This window comes from Coregonus lavaretus (genome assembly GCF_964263955.1).
Source record: "Coregonus lavaretus genome assembly, chromosome: 10".
In the NCBI taxonomy this organism is placed as follows: domain Eukaryota; kingdom Metazoa; phylum Chordata; class Actinopteri; order Salmoniformes; family Salmonidae; genus Coregonus; species Coregonus lavaretus.
Window position 1 is genome coordinate 1,923,129 of NC_139997.1, and position 22,457 is coordinate 1,945,585.

At 46.6% G+C, this 22,457-nt stretch overlaps 1 protein-coding gene across 1 annotated transcript in view; it reads left to right on the forward strand.

Annotated features, from left to right (window-relative positions):
• The window catches only part of LOC311135792 (intraflagellar transport protein 74 homolog), a 60,202-nt gene that overhangs the window by 7,956 nt on the left and 29,789 nt on the right, over window positions 1-22,457 (forward strand). The window contains exons 9-14 of the mRNA XM_084169834.1: window positions 4,772-4,910; window positions 8,011-8,073; window positions 9,293-9,436; window positions 11,317-11,357; window positions 11,443-11,522; window positions 18,099-18,152. Of these exons, the coding sequence (XP_084025960.1) occupies window positions 4,772-4,910; window positions 8,011-8,073; window positions 9,293-9,436; window positions 11,317-11,357; window positions 11,443-11,522; window positions 18,099-18,152 (521 nt within the window). The remainder of the gene's footprint in view (window positions 1-4,771; window positions 4,911-8,010; window positions 8,074-9,292; window positions 9,437-11,316; window positions 11,358-11,442; window positions 11,523-18,098; window positions 18,153-22,457) is intronic.

Here is a 22,457-nt window from a genome sequence, read left to right on the forward strand (position 1 = left end):
AGACAACTCTTAAGGGGGCCCTATAAAATTGAGATTTTTTTCCCCAAATTATGTTTTATTTTCCCCAAAGTATGTTTTCATTGGTATGAGATTAGTTCTTTTTTTTTTTTCACTTTCAAAATTAGAATTGTTCATAGAGAAACAATAAAATTGGATTTTCTGAGTCCATGTCAATGTTTAAATCACATTTTTAGGTCTGGAAGAAAACGATCAAATAGATTTTTTAGTATAATTCCCCTTTAATTGCGCGTCTAGTGTGTGAGGAATGTGCCTTCTAACATGCCGGTCTAGTGATGGTTCTGTACTGATGCTACTCATTTCACGGCAAAGTTGGGATAATGTCAATGTTGCGTTGATTAGATAGTAGCTGGGAGCTTGCGGTGTCTGATACTTGTGATATTTGTTTATGACAGTTTGCGGTGGAACACGTGAAAATTGCATGTACTTTAAGAATTGTTTGGCGAGCTACACATAAGTGGCCTGCAAACTACTGGTAGCTAGCGATCTACCTGTTGGAGACCCCTGACCTCCACTATGAAAGACCTGTTGGAGACCCCTGACCTCCACTATGTTTGACCTGTTGGAGACCCCTGACCTCCACTATGTTTGACCTGTTGGAGACCCCTGACCTCCACTATGTTTGACCTGTTGGAGACCGCTGACCTCCACTATGAAAGACCTGTTGGAGACCCCTGACCTCCACTATGTTTGACCTGTTGGAGACCCCTGACCTCCACTATGTTTGACCTGTTGGAGACCGCTGACCTCCACTATGAAAGACCTGTTGGAGACCCCTGACCTCCACTATGTTTGACCTGTTGGAGACCCCTGACCTCCACTATGTTTGACCTGTTGGAGACCCCTGACCTCCACTATGAAAGACCTGTTGGAGACCCCTGACCTCCACTATGTTTGACCTGTTGGAGACCCCTGACCTCCACTATGTTTGACCTGTTGGAGACCCCTGACCTCCACTATGTTTGACCTGTTGGAGACCCCTGACCTCCACTATGTTTGACCTGTTGGAGACCGCTGACCTCCACTATGAAAGACCTGTTGGAGACCCCTGACCTCCACTATGTTTGACCTGTTGGAGACCCCTGACCTCCACTATGTTTGACCTGTTGGAGACCGCTGACCTCCACTATGAAAGACCTGTTGGAGACCCCTGACCTCCACTATGTTTGACCTGTTGGAGACCCCTGACCTCCACTATGTTTGACCTGTTGGAGACCCCTGACCTCCACTATGTTTGACCTGTTGGAGACCCCTGACCTCCACTATGTTTGACCTGTTGGAGACCCCTGACCTCCACTATGTTTGACCTGTTGGAGACCCCTGATACAAACAAAAGACTGGGAGCAGCTCAACTTCTGCTGCAGCAGCCTCCATGCTGGGTCCCTCAATACTAGCCTGGCCTCCAGGCTGGGTCCGTCAATACTAGCCTGGCCTCCACGCTGTTCCCTCAATACTAGCCTGGCTTCCATGCTGGGTCCCTCAATACTAGCCTGGCCATGCTGGGTCCCTCAATACTAGCCTGGCCTCCACGCTGGGTCCCTCAATACTAGCCTGGCCTCCACGCTGGGTCCCTCAATACTAGCCTGGCATCCATGCTGGGTCCCTCAATACTAGCCTGGCCTCCACGCTGGGTCCCTCAATACTAGCCTGGCCTTCACACTGGGTCCCTCAATACTAGCCTGGCTTTCACACTGGGTCCCTCAATACTAGCCTGGCCTTCACACTGGGTCCCTCAATACTAGCCTGGCCTTCACACTGGGTCCCTCAATACTAGCCTGGCCTTCACACTGGGTCCCTCAATACTAGCCTGGCCTCTACGCTGGATCCCTCAATACTAGCCTGGCCTTCACACTGGGTCCCTCAATACTAGCCTGGCCTCCACGCTGGGTCCCTCAATACTAGCCTGGCCTTCACACTGGGTCCCTCAATACTAGCCTGGCCTCAGATCTTTTTGTGCTGTCTGGCCAACTCCTCATGCGCCAATGACCAGAGGAGTTGGCCAGACAGTACAGACAGCACAGACCAGGCTACCTCCATGGTGGGTCCAACAGGGTTCCGTGTTGTCTTTGTAGTCCCCAGTCTCAATGTAGCGGTCCTTTATGTATCCATCCTCCTCCTCCTCATCATCCAACCCATGGGCGCTGGTCTCCGTCTGAGTAGCGTCCTGTAGTGAACACGTTAACATCCTCCTCCTCTCTCAGCCGCTTGGTGCCGGTAGTTGAACAGCAGCTTGTACCAGGACTGGGTCTTGACGGCATACACGATGAACATAGAGGTGGTCAGGGCGATGGCTACCGCACCCAGGAGAAACTTCCAGGCGTTCCGCACCACTGGCATCCCACTGCCACTGCCTGGGGGAGGGACAGGAGCAAACAGACAGCCAGGGATCACATACTTTAGAACACTCCTATGTGGTCTCCTTAGTATACAGTAATCCCCCCCTAATCCATACATCATTGGCCCCCTCGTACATTGACATTTTGGTCATTTAGCAGACGCTCCTATTCAGAGCTACTTACAGTCAGTTGTCGTGACGTGACTTTCATTAATATGATGACTGTTATTTATCGAATCAACTAACTATGTTTTAATTGTTACTCAGTTAAATTAATCATGTAACAATTAGGAATATTGTTCCAGTGTTTACTTTTTGGACTTTTGGCAAAAGTATTCTGGAGACAAAGCACATTCCTTTCACCATACTAGAGGGCCAGAGATGATCCCCCTCTCTAATTTATGGCAGAGTGTTAAGGTGTCAAGACTGGCACAGCCCCCTCCCCTCTTCTGTGGGTAAGAGGGTCTGGTTGTTGTCAGCCATTTGCCAAGCTGATCTGAGGCCTTTGATCCTCACCCAGGAGAGTCATGACACAGCGCATTCACAGGATTAGTAGCTGTACTGTCGTTTAGCCATCTGGTTTTGAAGAACTGTCTATGACCTGCTCTAGTGTAGATGATTGTGTCTGTCTGCTGACTGACCACGAGAGTTTACAAACTTTCTTACCCTCTCTTCTGAAGTCTCCTCAGGATAAGGGCCTCCTCATACCACAGTGTTAATAGAGTCTATAAGACTCCTGTCTCAGGGTAGCAGTGCTGATCTGGGATCAGGTTACCCCGTGTCCATGTAATCTTACTCATTATGTCCCTCTCCTCAACCACTGTGTTATATAGTCTAGTCATTAACACCTCCTCATACCACTGTGTTATATAGTCTAGTCATTAACACCTCCTCATACCACTGTGTTATATAGTCTAGTCATTAACACCTCCTCATACCACTGTGTTATATAGTCTAGTCATTAACACCTCCTCATACCACTGTGTTATATAGTCTAGTCATTAACACCTCCTCATACCACTGTGTTATATAGTCTAGTCATTAACACCTCCTCATACCACTGTGTTATATAGTCTAGTCATTAACACCTCCTCATACCACTGTGTTATATAGTCTAGTCATTAACACCTCCTCATACCACTGTGTTATATAGTCTAGTCATTAACACCTCCTCATACCACTGTGTTATATAGTCTAGTCATTAACACCTCCTCATACCACTGTGTTATATAGTCTAGTCATTAACACCTCCTCATACCACTGTGTTATATAGTCTAGTCATTAACACCTCCTCATACCACTGTGTTACATAGTCTAGTCATTAACACCTCCTCATACCACTGTGTTATATAGTCTAGTCATTAACACCTCCTCAACCACTGTGTTATATAGTCTAGTCATTAACACCTCCTCATACCACTGTGTTATATAGTCTAGTCATTAACACCTCATCATACCACTGTGTTATATAGTCTAGTCATTAACACCTCATCATACCACTGTGTTATATAGTCTAGTAATTAACACCTCCTCATACCACTGTGTTATATAGTCTAGTAATTAACACCTCCTCATACCACTGTGTTACATAGTCTAGTCATTAACATCTTCTCATACCACTGTGTTAAATAGTCTAGTCATTAACACCTTCTCATACCACTGTGTTATATAGTCTAGTCATTAACATCTTCTCATACCACTGTGTTAAATAGTCTAGTCATTAACATCTTCTCATACCACTGTGTTAAATAGTCTAGTCATTAACACCTCCTCATACCACAGTGTTATATAGTCTAGTCATTAACACCTCCTCAACCACTGTGTTAAATAGTCTAGTCATTAACATCTTCTCATACCACTGTGAGGACATGATCCTAACTCTGGTTTCTATAGGAAGGAGGACATGATCCTAACTCTGGTTTCTATAGGAAGGAGGACATGATCCTAACTCTGGTTTCTATAGGAAGGAGGAGATGATCCTAACTCTGGTTTCTATAGGAAGCAGGACATGATCCTAACTCTGGTTTCTATAGGAAGGAGGACATGATCCTAACTCTGGTTTCTATAGGAAGGAGGACATGATCCTAACTCTGGTTTCTATAGGAAGGAGGACATGATCCTAACTCTGGTTTCTATAGGAAGGAGGACATGATCCTAACTCTGGTTTCTATAGGAAGGAGGACATGATCCTAACTCTGGTTTCTATAGGAAGGAGGACATGATCCTAACTCTGGTTTCTATAGGAAGGAGGACATGATCCTAACTCTGGTTTCTATAGGAAGGAGGACATGATCCTAACTCTGGTTTCTATAGGAAGGAGGACATGATCCTAACTCTGGTTTCTATAGGAAGGAGGACATGATCCTAACTCTGGTTTCTATAGGAAGGAGGAGATGATCCTAACTCTGGTTTCTATAGGAAGGAGGACATGATCCGAGCGGTGGAGGAGGAGATGGAGCGGGAGAAGCAGGCTGCTGATGACATCATCAAAAAGATGTCTCCAGAGAAACAGGACCAGTACGCTGCCATGAAGGCCAACAACGAGGAGCTGCTACAGGTCAGTGGTGATCTAGGATCAGTTTGGCGTTTTAGATCATAATGAATGAGATGTACGGTGCCTTTAGAAAGTATTCGTACCCCTTGACTTGTTCCACATTTTGTTGTGTTACAGCCTGAATAAAACACATTTTTATAGATTTTTTTTTCTCACGCATTACCCCATAATGGCAAAGTGAAAACATATAGTTTTATAAATTTTTGCAAACTTATTGAAAAATAAAACAGTAATATCTTGCTTACATAAGTATTCAACCCCATGAGTCAATAGATGTTAGAATCACCTTTAGCAGCAATTACAGCTGTGAGTCTTTCTGGGTCAGTCTCTAAAAGCTTTGCACACCTGGATTGTAAAATAAAATATATATATTCTTCAAGCTCTGTCAAGTTGGTTGTTGATCATTGCTAGACAGCCATTTTCAAGTCTTGCCATAGATTTTCAAGTAGTTTTAAGTCAAAACTGTAACTAGACCACTCAAGGAACATTCAATGTCGTCTTGGTTAGCAACTCCAGTGTAGATTTGGCCTTGTGTTTTAGGTTATTGTCCTGCTGAAAGGTGAATTTGTCTCCCAGTGTCTGGTGGAAAGCAGACTGAACCAAGTTTTCCTCTAGGATTTTGCCTGTGCTTAGCTCTATTCCATTTATTTTGATCCTAAAAAAAACCTCCCAAGTCCTTGCTGATGACAAGCATACCCATAACATGATGCAGCGACCACCATGCTTGAAATATGAAGAGTGGTACTCAGTGATGTGTTGTTTTGGATTTGACCCAAACATAAGGCTTTGTATTAATTTCTTTGCCACATTTTTTTGTTTTACTTTAGTGCCTCGTTGCATACAGGATGCATGTTTTGGAATATTTGTATTCTGTGCAGTCTTCCTTCTTTTCACTCTGTCATTTAGTTTAGTATTGTGGAGTAACTACAATGTTGTTTTCTCCTATCACAGCCATTAAACTCTGTAACTGTTTTAAAGTCACCATTGGCCTCATGGTGAAATCCCTGAGCGGTTTCCTTCCTCTCTGGCAACTGAGTTAGGAAGGACGCCTGTACCTTCCCAGATCAGCAGTCCTACTCTGAGACACTTTACGAACAGAGGGGAGGATGTAACCCCCTGTGACATGCTCTAGACTCCTATGTCTCTTTCTTACGCCTTAGATTGGAGTCTACAGCCATGTCACGGGGTTAAGGGAGGACGTGAGTCGTTCAGTTAAAGAAGAGACACCGGGGGTTGTTGAACCTTTGTCATGATAAGTTAGTGTTGTGGTGGTGAAGTCTACATACTCTTCTCTGTAGTAGCAGTATGCATGGAACCGAACACTTACTGTATCTATACTCTCAGACAGCAGTCCTTGATGTCAAGCGATAACTGTTAGTAGGTAAAGCTACGTGACACAGGGTCCTGTCTGTTCCTCCCCCTGCTGGACATAACGACGCCAGGTGGCCTTATGTTGAGTAGGTGTCAGCACCAATGACTGATGTTTTCCTGTCTGTTCCTCCCCCTGCTGGACATAACGACGCCAGGTGGCCTTGTGTTGAGTAGGTGTCAGCACCAATGACTGATGTTTTCCTGTCTGTTCCTCCCCCTGCTGGACATAACGACGCCAGGTGGCCTTGTGTTGAGTAGGTGTCAGCACCAATGACTGATGTTTTCCTGTCTGTTCCTCCCCCTGCTGGACATAACGACGCCAGGTGGCCTTGTGTTGAGTAGGTGTCAGCACCAATGACTGATGTTTTCCTGTCTGTTCCTCCCCCTGCTGGACATAACGACGCCAGGTGGCCTTGTGTTGAGTAGGTGTCAGCACCAATGACTGATGTTTTCCTGTCTGTTCCTCCCCCTGCTGGACATAACGACGCCAGGTGGCCTTGTGTTGAGTAGGTGTCAGCACCAATGACTGATGTTTTCCTGTCTGTTCCTCCCCCTGCTGGACATAACGACGCCAGGTGGCCTTGTGTTGAGTAGGTGTCAGCACCAATGACTGATGTTTTCCTGTCTGTTCCTCCCCCTGCTGGACATAACGACGCCAGGTGGCCTTGTGTTGAGTAGGTGTCAGCACCAATGACTGATGTTTTCCTGTCTGTTCCTCCCCCTGCTGGACATAACGACGCCAGGTGGCCTTGTGTTGAGTAGGTGTCAGCACCAATGACTGATGTTTTCCTGTCTGTTCCTCCCCCTGCTGGACATAACGACGCCAGGTGGCCTTGTGTTGAGTAGGTGTCAGCACCAATGACTGATGTTTTCCTGTCTGTTCCTCCCCCTGCTGGACATAACGACGCCAGGTGGCCTTGTGTTGAGTAGGTGTCAGCACCAATGACTGATGTTTTCCTGTCTGTTCCTCCCCCTGCTGGACATAACGACGCCAGGTGGCCTTGTGTTGAGTAGGTGTCAGCACCAATGACTGATGTTTTCCTGTCTGTTCCTCCCCCTGCTGGACATAACGACGCCAGGTGGCCTTGTGTTGAGTAGGTGTCAGCACCAATGACTGATGTTTTCCTGTCTGTTCCTCCCCCTGCTGGACATAACGACGCCAGGTGGCCTTGTGTTGAGTAGGTGTCAGCACCAATGACTGATGTTTTCCTGTCTGTTCCTCCCCCTGCTGGACATAACGACGCCAGGTGGCCTTGTGTTGAGTAGGTGTCAGCACCAATGACTGATGTTTTCCTGTCTGTTCCTCCCCCTGCTGGACATAACGACGCCAGGTGGCCTTGTGTTGAGTAGGTGTCAGCACCAATGACTGATGTTTTCCTGTCTGTTCCTCCCCCTGCTGGACATAACGACGCCAGGTGGCCTTGTGTTGAGTAGGTGTCAGCACCAATGACTGATGTTTTCCTGTCTGTTCCTCCCCCTGCTGGACATAACGACGCCAGGTGGCCTTGTGTTGAGTAGGTGTCAGCACCAATGACTGATGTTTTCCTGTCTGTTCCTCCCCCTGCTGGACATAACGACGCCAGGTGGCCTTGTGTTGAGTAGGTGTCAGCACCAATGACTGATGTTTTCCTGTCTGTTCCTCCCCCTGCTGGACATAACGACGCCAGGTGGCCTTGTGTTGAGTAGGTGTCAGCACCAATGACTGATGTTTTCCTGTCTGTCTTTATCTCAGGATCTGGATGGTCGTCAGGAGGAGCTGGATGCCCTCATAACGCGGAAGGAGATGTTTGAAGCGGTGAGTGGCAGTGTGCATCCCAAATGGCACCCTATTCCCTTCAAAGTATCATAAATAACTCCCCCCCTCCCGACTCTACTGATAGCTACGTTATTGAGGAAAAATGTACTTTCTATGCCTGTGATATGTTGGTTGTCCCACCATCTTCAGATGAATGCACTAACTGTAAGACGCTCTGGACAAGAGCACCCCCCTTTTGCCCTCAGAACAGCCTCAATTCGTCGGGGCATTGGACTCTGCAAGGTGTCGAAAGCGTTCCGCGGGGATGCTGGCCCACGTTGACTCCAATGCTTCCCACAGTTGTGTCAAGTTGGCTGGATGTCCTTTGGGTGGTGGACCATTCTTGACACACACAGGAAACTGTTGGGCGTGAAACACCCAGCAGCGTTGCAGTTCTTGACGTACTCAAACCGGTGCGCCTGGCACCTACTACCATACCCCGTTCAAAGGCACTTAAATATTGTGTCTTGCCCATTCACCCTCTGAATGGCACACATACACAATCCATGTCTCAATTGTCTCAAGGCTTAAACATAATTTTTTTTACCTGTCTCCTCCCCTTCATCTACACTGATTTGAAGTGGATTTAACAAGTGACATCAATAAGGGATCATATCTTTCACCTGGATTCACCTGATCAGTCTATGTCATGGAAAGAGCAGGTGTTCATAATGTTTTGTCCACTCAGTGTTTAAAGGGAATAGGGTGTAATTTGGGTCACAGACACTCTGATGTCACAGACACTCTGATGTCACAGACACTCTGATGTCACAGACACTCTGATGTCACAGACACTCTGATGTCACAGACACTCCTGTCTGTATTAATACCACAGCACACCCATGACCTTCCAAACAGGCAGGGTGACGTTCATTTGAAACAGGTCACTGCTGTGTTTCTTCATGGGCTGAATCAACAAGCTCACTCACTCATGGGCTGAATCAACAAGCTCACTCACTCATGGGCTGAATCAAATGAAGGTTTTTAAGAGCATGTTTGAATGGTTAAAGATTGGGGGCTGTATCTAATAATCATGTTCATACATTTCCTGAAAACCCGAAATGTGTATTTTACTCAGACAAAAACCGTTAGTCTATTGTCATCATGGTTGTATTTAAACCAGGGTAGATGTCACTGGTGCCATAGAAGGAGCCAGGGCCTTCCACTAAACAGGTAGTTAGACTGACTCAATCCCTTCTGTCCTGTGTGATGTCTGCAGGAGCTCTATCACTCCCAGGTGAAACAGGAAGCTGTGTCACTACATGAGAAGCTTCAGGAGCTGGAGCTGAGGAGGGACGCCATGGTGGCAGAGGACAAGAGCATGGGATCGCCCCAGGAGGAGAGGGACCGGCTGTTTAAACAGGTGAGGAGAGGGACAGGCTATTTAAACAGGTGAGGAGAGGGACAGGCTGTTTAAACAGGTGAGGAGAGGGACAGGCTGTTTAAACAGGTGAGGAGAGGGACAGGCTGTTTAAACCGGTGAGGAGAGGGACAGGCTGTTTAAACCGGTGAGGAGAGGGACAGGCTGTTTAAACAGGTGAGGAGAGGGACAGGCTGTTTAAACAGGTGAGGAGAGGGACAGGCTGTTTAAACAGGTGAGGAGAGGGACAGGCTGTTTAAACAGGTGAGGAGAGGGACAGGCTGTTTAAACCGGTGAGGAGAGGGACAGGCTGTTTAAACCGGTGAGGAGAGGGACAGGCTGTTTAAACAGGTGAGGAGAGGGACAGGCTGTTTAAACAGGTGAGGAGAGGGACAGGCTGTTTAAACAGGTGAGGAGAGGGACAGGCTGTTTAAACAGGTGAGGAGAGGGACAGGCTGTTTAAACAGGTGAGGAGAGGGACAGGCTGCTTAAACAGGTGAGGAGAGGGACAGGCTGTTTTAAACAGGTTAGGAGAGGGACCGGCTGTTTAAACAGGTGAGGAGAGGGACAGGCTGTTTAAACAGGTGAGGAGAGGGACAGGCTGTTTAAACAGGTGAGGAGAGGGACAGGCTGTTTAAACAGGTGAGGAGAGGGACAGGCTGTTTAAACAGGTGAGGAGAGGGACAGGCTGTTTAAACAGGTGAGGAGAGGGACTGGCTGTTTAAACAGGTGAGGAGAGGGACAGGCTGCTTAAACAGGTGAGGAGAGGGACAGGCTGTTTAAACAGGTGAGGAGAGGGACTGGCTGTTTAAACAGGTGAGGAGAGGGACTGGCTGTTTAAACAGGTGAGGAGAGGGACAGGCTGTTTAAACCGGTGAGGAGAGGGACAGGCTGTTTAAACAGGTGAGGAGAGGGACAGGCTGTTTAAACAGGTGAGGAGAGGGACAGGCTGCTTAAACAGGTGAGGAGAGGGACCGGCTGTTTAAACAGGTGAGGAGAGGGACAGGCTGTTTAAACAGGTGAGGAGAGGGACAGGCTGTTTAAACAGGTGAGGAGAGGGACAGGCTGTTTAAACAGGTGAGGAGAGGGACCGGCTGTTTAAACAGGTGAGGAGAGGGACAGGCTGTTTAAACAGGTGAGGAGAGGGACAGGCTGTTTAAACAGGTGAGGAGAGGGACAGGCTGTTTAAACAGGTGAGGAGAGGGACAGGCTGTTTAAACAGGTGAGGAGAGGGACAGGCTGTTTAAACAGGTGAGGAGAGGGACAGGCTGTTTAAACAGGTGAGGAGAGGGACAGGCTGTTTAAACAGGTGAGGAGAGGGACAGGCTGTTTAAACAGGTGAGGAGAGGGACAGGCTGTTTAAACAGGTGAGGAGAGGGACAGGCTATTTTAAACAGGTTAGGAGAGGGACAGGCTGTTTAAACAGGTGAGGAGAGGGACAGGCTATTTTAAACAGGTGAGGAGAGGGACAGGCTGTTTAAACAGGTGAGGAGAGAGACAGGCAGTCATAGGTTTCTCTCTGTCTTTAAGTAAGGGTGGCAGGTAGCCTCAAGGTTAGAGTATTGGGGCCAGTAACAGAAAGGTTGCTGGTTCGAGTCATGGAGCCGACAAGTTGAAAACGCTGCAGCTGTGCCTTTGAGCAAGGCACTTAACCCCAATTACTCCAGGGGGCTGTACAATGGTAACCCAGGCCGTGATCTCACTCCCTGGGCGTGTCTCATGGGCACCCCCTAAATTATTCTGAAATACTGGGGGACGGGGGGGGGGGTGGAGAAGTTTGGTAAAGAGGTGTATATTTAAGGTCAAGTGAGTTGAATCTGTATGTTATGAATGCCCTCAACTGTCTCATATGCTTCAAAATGACACCTTGTTTTGCGCTCCAGGTAAAAGAGGACAACCAAGAAACAGCAAGCATGGAAAGACAGTACGTATTTCTGGGATATTTTGAAGTCTTATCCTAGCCAGCCAAAGTCATATTAGTGTTTATAACTCTGTGATGTTTATAACAGGTTGACTGAGATGCGTGAGAAGATGAGCCTGATCAACGAGGATATCCGACAGCTTGACAATAACATGGAGGAACACCAAGGTACAGACTGACTAAATCTCTGCACTGCTCTGCACTGGGGTCGTAGCTGGGGTCGTAGCTGGGGTCGTAGCTGGGGTCGTAGCTGTTTTATCTGAAGGGTTTCATAGTCGTGTATAACAATGAGATTTATGAGTTTTGCCATTTTCAAAGAGCTCTGCACTGGGGTGGTGTGGATGGGGAGTGGGATGGGATGGGAGAGTTTTGGGCACTTGGCCCAATGAGGGTGATGGGGTACAGGGGAGGGACAGGGGAGCATTGTCCCTCACTGAACTGTTCCATAACAGTTCAGTGAATGGGATATAAATCCATTAAGGCCGCTGGATACTGTCCAAGACTACTCTCTCCGCTCCGCCTTGCCTGTATAGATTACAGCATCCTGTCCTGGCCAGGGAGCACATATATCCTGCGTCCCAAATGGCACCCTATTCCCTACCTAGTGCACTTACAAAGGGAATAGGGTACCATTTGGAACTTAGGCATACTGTAGACGCCTCTCTGGAAGACGTCTGTCTGCTGCTCTGCTCCGGTCTTAATGGGGATGTATTGTTATACTCCAGAGGGGAAGTCAACATGGCTGGTGGTCGATTGTAGAGGTGTTTTGAAGTCCCACACCAGGGCACTTAATGAAGGAAAGTCCCACACCAGGGCACTTAATGAAGGAAAGTCCCACACCAGGGCACTTAATGAAGGAAAGTCCCACACCAGGGCACTTAATGAAGGAAAGTCCCACACCAGGGCACTTAATGAAGGAAAGTCCCACACCAGGGCACTTAATGAAGGAAAGTCCCACACCAGGGCACTTAATGAAGGAAAGTCCCACACCAGGGCACTTAATGAAGGAAAGTCCCACACCAGGGCACTTAATGAAGGAAAGTCCCACACCAGGGCACTTAATGAAGGAAAGTCCCACACCAGGGCACTTAATGAAGGAAAGTCCCACACCAGGGCACTTAATGAAGGAAAGTCCCACACCAGGGCACTTAATGAAGGAAAGTCCCACACCAGGGCACTTAATGAAGGAAAGTCCCAAATGACACTTCATGTCACACCCTGACTTATGGGACTCTAGTATGTTGAGTCAGGGTGTGGAGATCTATGTTGTATAGTCTATGTTTAGTTCTAGTTGTTCTACTTCTATGTTTGGCCGGGTGTGATTCCCAATCAGAGGCAGCTGTCGCTCGTTGTCTCTGATTGGGGATCATACTTAAGTAGCCTGGTTGTTATTATTAGTTGTGGGATCTTGTTCCGTGTTTAGAGGCTTGTTTTGTGTTTAGCCTTCGGACTTCACGTTTCGTTGGTTTGTTGTTTTGTTCTTGTGTTTATCGGTGAATAAACATGTATGCATTTCACGCTGCGCCTTGGTCTGACCCGTCCTTAAACAACCGTGACACTTCACATCAAATCAAATGTTATTGTTCACATACACATGTTTAGCAGATGTTATTGCGGGTGTAGCGTAATGCTTGTGTTTATAGCTCAGTGCAGTAGTATCTAACAATTCAGTCTCTCGGTCCCAGCTTTGATGCCCCTGTACTGACCTCGCCTTCTGGATGATAGTGGGGTGAACAGGCCGTGGCTCGGGTGGTTGATGTCCTTGATGATCTTTTTGGCCTTCCTGTGACATCGGGTGCTGTAGGTGTCCTGGAGGGCAGGCAGTGTGCCCCCAGTGATGCGTTCGGCAGACCGCACCACCCTCTGGAGAGCCTTGTGGTTGCGGGCGGTGCAGTTGCCGTACCAGGCGGTGATACAGCCCGACAGGATGCTCTCAATTGTGCATCTGTAAAAGTTTGTGAGGGTTTTAGGTGCCAAGCCACATTTCTTCAGCCTCCTGAGGTTGAAGAGGCTCTGTTGTGCCTTCTTCACCATACTGTCTGCGTGGGTGGACTATTTCAGATTGTCATTGACGTGTATGCCAAGGAACTTGAAGCTTTTCACCTTCTCCACTGCGGTCCCGTCGATGTGGATAGGGGCGTGCCCTCTCTGTTGTCTCCTGAAGTCCCTGATCAGCTCCTTCGTTTTGTTGACGTTGAGGGAGAGGTTATTTTCCTGGCACCACTCCGCCAGGGCCCTCACCTCCTCCCTGTAGGCGGTCTCGTCATTGTTGGTAATCAGGCCTACTACTGTTGTGTCGTCTGCAAATTTGATAATTGAGTTGGAGGTGTGCTTGGCCACACAGTCATGGGTGAACAGGGAGTACAGGAGGGGGCTGAGCACGCACCCTTGTGGGGCCCCAGTGTTGAGGATCAGCATAGTGGAGGTGTTGTTTCCCACCTTCACCACCAGGGGGCGGCCCGTCAGGAAGTCCAGGACCCAGTAGCACAGGGCGGTGGAGGATACTATGGTGTTGAATGCTGAGCTATAGTCAATGAACAGCATTCTGACGTAGGTATTCCTCTTGTCCAGATGGGATAGGGCAGTGTGCAGTGCGATGGCGATTACATAGTCTGTGGATCTATTGGGGCGGTATGCAAATTGAAGTGGGTCTAAGGTGTCAGGTAGGTGGAGGTGATATGATCCTTAACTAGCCTCTCAAAGCACTTCATGATGACATAAGTGAGTGCTACGTGGTGATAGTCATTTAGTTCAGTTACCTTTGCTTTCATGGGTACAGGAACAATGGTGGCCATCTTGAAGCAAGTGGGGACAGCAGACTGGGATAGGGAGAGATTGAATATGTCCGTAAACACTCCAGCCAGCTGGTCTGCGCATGCTCTGAGGTCGCGGCTAGGGATATCGTCTGGGCCAGCAGCCTTGCGAGGGTTAACACGCTTAAATGTCTAACTCACGTCGGCCACGGAGAACGAGAGCCCACAGTCCTTGGTAGCGTGCCGCGTCGGTGGCACTGTGTTATCCTCAAAGCGGGCGAAGAAGGTGTTTAGTTGTCTAGGAGCAAGACCTCGGTGTCCGCGACCTGGCTGGTTTTCCCTTTGTAGTCCGTGATTGTCTGTAGACCCTGCCACATACGTCTCGTGTCTGAGCCGTTGAATTGTGACTCCACTTTGTCTCTTTACTGGCATTTTGCCTGTTGGATTGTCTTACGGAGGGAATAATTACACTGTTTGTATTCAACCATATTCCTTGTCACCTTGTCATGGTTAAATGCGGTGGTTCGCGCTTTCAGTTTTGCACGAATGTTGCCATCTATCCACGGTTTTTGGTTTGGGTAGGTTTTAACAGTCACAGTGGGAACAACATCCCCTATACACTTCCTGATGAACTCGTATACATCCGTGTATACGTCAATGTTATTCTCAGAGGCAACCCAGAACATATCCCAGTCTGCGTGATCAAAAACAATCTTGAAGCATGGATTCTGATTGGTCAGACCAGCGTTGAATAGACCTTAGCACGGGTATTTCCTGTTTGAGTTTCTGCCTATAGGAAGGGAGGAGCAGATCTGATTTGCCGAAGGGAGGGCAGGGGAGGGCCTTGTAGCCATCCCGGAAGGGAGAGTAACGATGGTTGAGAGTTTTTGTAGAGGGAGTACTACAGGCAATGTGTTGAAAGAACTTCTGTAGCGTTTTCCTCAAATTTGCCTTGTTAAAATCTCCAGTTACAATAAATGCAGCCTCAGGAAATGTGGTTTTGCAGTTTGCAAGTCCAGCGTAGTTCCGTTGTGGTATCAGCTTGAGGGGGAATAAACACGGCTGTGACTATAACCGAAGCGAATTCTCTTGGGCGGTAATACGGTCGACATTTGATTGTGAGTTATCACAATCACACCATGAGTAGTTAATCATAAAACATACACCACCGCTTTTCTTCTTCCCGGAGAGTTCTTTATTCCTGTCTGTGCGATGTACTCAGAACCCAGCTGGCTGTATGGACGGGGACAGTACATCCCGAGAGAGCCATGATTCCGTGAAACAGAGTATGTTACAGTCCCTGATGTCTCTCTGGAAGGAGATCCTCGCCCTGAGCTCGTCTACTTTATTGTCCAGGGACTAAACATTAGCGAGTAAAATACTCGGAAGCGGTGGATGGTGTGCACGCCTCCTGAGTCGGACTAGAAGTCCACTCCGGATACTCTTCTCCGCCGGCAGCGTCATGGAGCAGCCTCTGGGATAAGTTCAATTGCACTGGGGGGTACGAACAAAGGATCAAATTCGGGAAAGTCGTATTCGTGGTCGTAATGCTGGTGAGTTACCACCGCTCTGATATCCAAAAGTTATTTCCGGCTGTATGTAATAACACTTTTAAAATGTTCTGGGCTAATAATAACACAGGAAAAAACGAAATACTGCAATGTTGCTTAGGAGCTAGAAGCAGAGCTGCCATGTCTGTCGGCGTCATCATGATCATCATATTCTCTATTGCCCACGGGCCCTGGTCAAAGTGCACTATATGAGGAATAGGGTGCCATTTGAGACGCATCCACAGCTCTCAATACTGGGAGGAAGTAGACACTTAAAGACGCTTTTTGTTCACTCTCTGTCCTAATATACACTGCATCATGTTGTTCTATCAGGCTTCTTTACTGCATGGCTTTTGATCTGACTGTTTCCTGTCCTCAACTCTGTCTCATATCCTCTGACTGTTTCCTGTCCTCATCTGTCTCATATCCTCTGACTGTTTCCTGTCCTCAACTCTGTCTCATATCCTCTGACTGTTTCCTGTCCTCATCACAGCTCTGTCTCATATCCTCTGACTGTTTCCTCTCCTCATCTGTCTCATATCCTCTGACTGTTTCCTGTCCTCAACTTTGTCTCATATCCTCTGACTGTTTCCTGTCCTCCTCTGTCTCATATCCTCTGACTGTTTCCTGTCCTCATCTGTCTCATATCCTCTGACTGTTTCCTGTCCTCATCTCATCTCTGTCTCATATCCTCTGACTGTTTCCTGTCCTCATCTGTCTCATATCCTCTGACTGTTTCCTGTCCTCATCTGTCTCATATCCTCTTGACTGTTTCCTGTCCTCCTCTGTCTCATATCCTCTGACTGTTTCCTGTCCCCATCTGTCTCATATCCTCTGACTGTTTCCTGTCCTCATCTGTCTCATATCCTCTGACTGTTTCCTGTCCTCATCTCATCTCTGTCTCATATCCTCTGACTGTTTCCTGTCCTCATCTGTCTCATATCCTCTGACTGTTTCCTGTCCTCATCTGTCTCATATCCTCTGACTGTTTCCTGTCCTCATCTCATCTCTGTCTCATATCCTCTGACTCATCATGACCAGACGGTAAGAGGCTGTGTCTCTACTTTACTTCATTACTGTGTCCCTCTTGTTCTCCGGGTTGTCCTTGTTCAACACCAACTCCTCAAAACACACTAATCAACTAGACTAGGTCATCCTTCCAGTAGCATTGGTTTGGAACTAACTACTTCCACTTTACTTAATAACTACAGGCTCTGTCGCAGCCAGCCACGACCGGGAGACCCATGGGGCGGCGCACAATTGGCCCAGCGTCGTCCAGGGTAGGGGAGGGAATGGCCGGCAGGGATGTAGCTCAGTTGATAGAGCATGGCGTTTGCAACGCCAGGGTTGTGGGTTCGCTTCCCACGGGTATAAAAAATATATATATATGTATTCACTAACTGTAAGTCGCTCTGGATAAGAGCGTCTGCTAATGTAAATGTAAAATTTACTCCTACTTTATATAGACCGTATACTCAACACTCTTAGAGGTAAAGGTGCCTGGAAGAACCTTTTGGGTTGCCATGCCGCCGGAAACTTTCCAGTTAAAAGAAGTTCCTAGAGGATCCCCTGGGTAAAGGTTCAAACTGGAACCTTTTTTGTAATGGAAGGGGGTTCAATTTTGAACCTTTTTAATAATATATTATAGAGGTGGCAGCCTATCAGATTGGAGGCGTGGCTTATAGGAGGCGTGGCGTTCAGTTTTATTTTTGGCCACGCGTTAGCATAAATGTAATTCCTGTTCATTATGTTAAGTTTGTGCACTTTACGTTTAAGTTTTCCTTGATTATTTATGCATATTAACATATTGTAATATAATGTTAGTAATATTAACATTGCTGATTACATGTAGTAATAAAGTGGTTATTATTTTGTGGTCCTCTGTAGCTCAGCTGGTAGAGCATGGCGCTTGTAACGCCAGGGTAGTGGGTTCGATCCCCGGGACCACCCATACGTAAAAATGTATGTATGCGCACATGACTGTAAGTCGCTTTGGATAAAAGCGTATGCTAAATGGCATATTATTATTATTATTCCAACTTGTATATCTTAAAGCCACGCCCCTATTAAGCCACGCCTCCACTCCACTGATAGATGCGCAACACACTACATGTTAATGTTTTTAAATGTATGTAAATTGTAAAGTATTTTGTCTGTAATGTATTTTTCGGTATGTGTCAGACCCCAGTAAGACTAGCTGTCCCCATTGGCGTCGGCTAATGGGGATCCTAATAAATCTTATCCCTCCAGGGTTCCTCCATGAACCTGTTGCTACATTGAACCATTAAAGGTCCTCCCAGAACCCCTCAACTAACCAAAGGTGCAAATATGAACCATTGACTAACAATGGTTCCTCGACTCCAGGGTTCCTCAAGTCACCACTAATTCTAAGAGTGTATAGACCATATACTCAAGTAACAACTCACTTTTTTGTCCTGCAGGTGAACGAAACCAGAAGTACAAAGAACTAAAGAAGAGAGATGAGACTATGGACAGTGAGTTGACCATTACATACTGTCAGAAAATGTGTTGATGTGGATGCGGTGGGTGAGTCAATCGCAGGACACAGAGGATCAGTCAAAGCGACTTTACTGTACTTGTAAATAGACACAAAAAGAAACGGCCTCAAACACAGGAGGCGAACAAAATACGCGCAGTGCGTAAAACACTAAACTCAGACAAGGCACCGAACCTACAACACACGACATGTGGAACAATAACACACAACTACAAAACATAACACAGGGAAACTTATAGGTGACATAATCAGGACAGAATACGAAACAGGTGCACTAAACTAGACATGACCAAACAAACATCGAAAACATCAAACGGTGGCAGCTAGTACTCCGGGGACGACGAACGCCGAAGCCTGCCCGAACAAGGAGGAGGAGCAGCCTCGGCGGTATTCGTGACACATACTTTCCGTGAACCATTCCTGCATAGGTTGTAGAAAGTTCCATATCTTGTATCCCTTTCATACTAAGACGTTTTTTCTGCCAACTTTACCATAGCGCCAACTTTTTTTCTTCCTTTTCTTTATATCTGAAAGGTATTCCCGGTATCAAAGCCAAAACTTGTATTTTTCTGCCAAACGACCTAGTAATAATTTCGGTAAAGTTCTGCCTACGGCTTAGCACGCACTACGCTCTTAAACTCTTGATGGTTGCTAGGCAGCGTAAGTTTTTTTACCATCCTCCTACCAGTTCTAAACTTTACGAGGCGTGTCACTTCCCCCATCTCCTCACATAACCCACCACATGCACTGTTTTCTGAACCACAACTGGATGGATCCATAAAGAATGACTGTGGGAATAAATGTCACTGAATGATGAAACTATAGGAATAAAGTAGTCTAATGCTGTTGAAGACATCAAATTGTTGCTTAGTGAAACTCCCAGTCATCCAATCCACGCGTAGTGTGTTCAACTAGATGATCATTTCAGCACCGTTTTGATTGGGACAGCGCCATCGCGCTGCTTTGAGACAAGTGTGGGGGACTCATCTTGATAAATCAATCAATGTCAGATTTTTCTTTTCACTGAAACTCCGTATGGATATTGGTTAGGCTACAATTAGCCTGTGGAAATGTTAGCTAAGTTGAGGTGAAGCTGCTCATGATCATCTGGTCTCGTTGCCTCATTTATTACAACGTTTAGCCAAATCAAATTTGATTTGCCACATGCGCCGAGTACAACAGGTGTAGACCTTACAGTGAAATGCTTACTTACAAGCCCTTAACCAACAATGCAGTTTTTAAGAAAAATAAGAGTTAAGGAAAGAAATAGATAAGTAAAAAAATAGGCTGTAGGCTATATTTAGCTAATTCTCTGGCTGGGCAAATAAGTGGAGGTGGTTTGCCCATCTATTACCTGACCAGAAACATTTAGCAGGAAGATAATGTAGCCTAAATCAAGAGGAGGCCTGTTATTTTGCTCGATCGCGTGGAGGCAACTCCAAAAGGCCGCGGAGGTAGTGAAATATGAACAGGAGACTCACATGCTTTTGGAAATAGGATTTGCTATTATTTTCTATGGGTATCATGGTGAAGATAAGACCTTACATCTGCTCCCTAACAAAGTGGAGTGGGGGTAGGAAAGCGATGAAACGGGACCTCCCGAGTGGCGCAGAGGTGTAAGGCACTGCATCGCAGTGCTTGATGCGTTACTACAAACCCGGGTTCGATCCCGGGCTGTGTCACAGCCGGCTGCGACCGGGAGACCCATGAGGTCAGCGCCCAGCGTCGTCCGGGTTAATGGAGTGTTTGGCCGGCCGGGATTTCCTTGTCCCATTGTGCTCTAGCGACTCTGTCATGTGAATTTCTATCTCTAATTCAACCTAAGCTTGAATCATTACCAGAGGTTGTAAAGCTCTGGTTTTAATCATCAATGATTCAAGGTCCACAATCCACAAGTAATTATCGGTAAATTTTTTCAAGGAGAGCTCTGCTCAAAAACGCAAACATACTGTTTTTATACCCCTTGACAAACAAAGACACTATGCTCCTCCCACCTTTAGGTGGCTTTCTTAAACAGTTCCCGCCTTCCCCCTTGAATGGTTAGTAACGCCCCCTCTGTTAGTGGGTTGACACTACATGATCATTCTAACATTTATACTGTGTTTGGGGTGAAATTCTTTAGTCATTATTCTTAAAATCCAAATTAATCTAACAATCCACCCCTTTGACTAAATATTCCCACATTCAGGATAAATGTATTTTACAAGCATGATTCATCTCAGAGATCACATCAGAACTAATAAACATTTCATCCAATTGCGGTCTTTCAGGGTCCAAATCCTCGTCATCCACCAAGCCTGGAGGATCGTTTTTCACATTCCCCTGGTCAGAGTCCGGAGTCAGTCCATCTCTCATCATTGTTTAGATACTGCATTTCACCAACGCCTGACTCACCAATCCTCGGACACAGGGAACAAGACAACAACCACATAATACAAGAATACCCATACAAACACTGACCGCTCCTAAGATGGTGGCTACTAGGGTTTTCCATTTACCAAATATTTAATCAAACCACCCTATCCACAATGTACTAACTTCTGAGTTCAGTTCATCCTTCACTTAGTGCAGTTAATTCTGTAAGAGCTCTGGTGACTGTCCCATCCAGTGTGGTGTTGTTAGGGATAAATATGCAACAATGGCTTATCTTTCTATAGACACCGGCCCTTTCTGCCTGATCTAGAACCAACCTCTACTAAGTTATGAGCGGGATGGCGGATAATCGCTCAGAGATCCCCTTTACTGCATCTCTAGTCTTGTCACTAAATCGTTGTTGGTTGTAATAGATATAATTTATCCAATCCATATTTTTGTTTGTCACCCACCAGAAAAATGTTGTAGTAAAACTCTCCCATATTTGATTTATAGCTTTGTATTCGTCTGGAACACCCCTGGGGATGCCTATACCATCTATCCAAATTGGGCTATTTCCTTCCTGACTTATTTATTTTTCTCCTAATTATTCTTCCTGTCACTGGTCTTTGATGACCAATTCTTACAGGTTGGACCAACAATACTGGTACACAAGTACCCACACATCCCTCTGGTAATGTCTGCCGAATGCTCCCTTTTTTAGTGCATGCCCACCGCACATCAGTCAGAGGGATGGTTAGGTTCCTAATTTTTTCCCCTCCCTTCCTTATCTAAATCAGTCACATTAATTATCTCCTTACAGCCATCAAAATCACCCAAGTTACGGGTGCCATTTCTATGTCTGTAACACTGGTATTCGCCAGGAGTTAAAGTGAATCTAGGTGGGCTGGCCCAGTATGTCAATTTTGCCAGCCCAATCCCTGTGCAATTTGGCTCTTTTTGATTGGACCCCAGGTCTAATACACAGGGAAACATTGCCTTTGGCGTTGGGGCGGTCAACATTGTTGGTCGCCCAATGGAGCATGCATAACAATTTGTCTCCCCCAAGGCCCTAGCGGTTTATTTCATCCACTTTAACCAGAGATTCTCATCAGGGACCCCCTCCACTTCCCCATTGTTCCATTCTTGGAGGAGAAAATCTTTCATAGTGGACGGGTTAGTTGAATTGACTCCGTCATCCCTTGACTGATTTACTCAGTCTATTGCTGTTAGTGGATTAATGACAGTACCTGCTCCCTCTATATCTTTTGACTCCATCAAATGTAATCTTAGACAAGTATCCCGTCCGTATACGTCCGCGCAAGCCCAGTAAGTTCTTCTCATGTCCTCTTTAGTGACTTTTACTATTGTTACTACCATTTCCGTGGGAATGTCGTTATACCTTCTTATCCTCCATCTTGATGCCCCCCCCCCGTCTCATATCTCCGTCCCCCAGTATATCTAAATACCTGAGCCCAGGAACAATCTGCCGAGGGAGCTGAACATAAATACAACGGGATCTTATAATCCCCTGTTTCTTGCTTATCCGCTCTGATAAGATCCCTAATCCTAATTTTGAATCTTACTCCCCATCCCTCTCTGACTCCTATTTTGTAGATCACTCGCCCTTGATGGTCAGTATGTCGGGTCGCTTCCCTTTCTTTCTTAAAAATGTTGTAAGGCCATAGCGTAATTGGTGCGAGGTGGTGGTGGATTTTGACCTAACACGACTATTGCCGAGACTATGATGCAGCTCAGGGTCACCCATATTCCCAAAAACCGCCAACCCTCTCCTGTCTTGAGTGCTTCTGCTCGGTACCACCCCATACTCACACCCTAGGAACACACTACAGTGATGATAGGTCTGGGTAGGAGATCTTCGTTGACAGAGGTGACCCCCGGACCCTGTGGCTCAGTTCCGCTCGTCAAC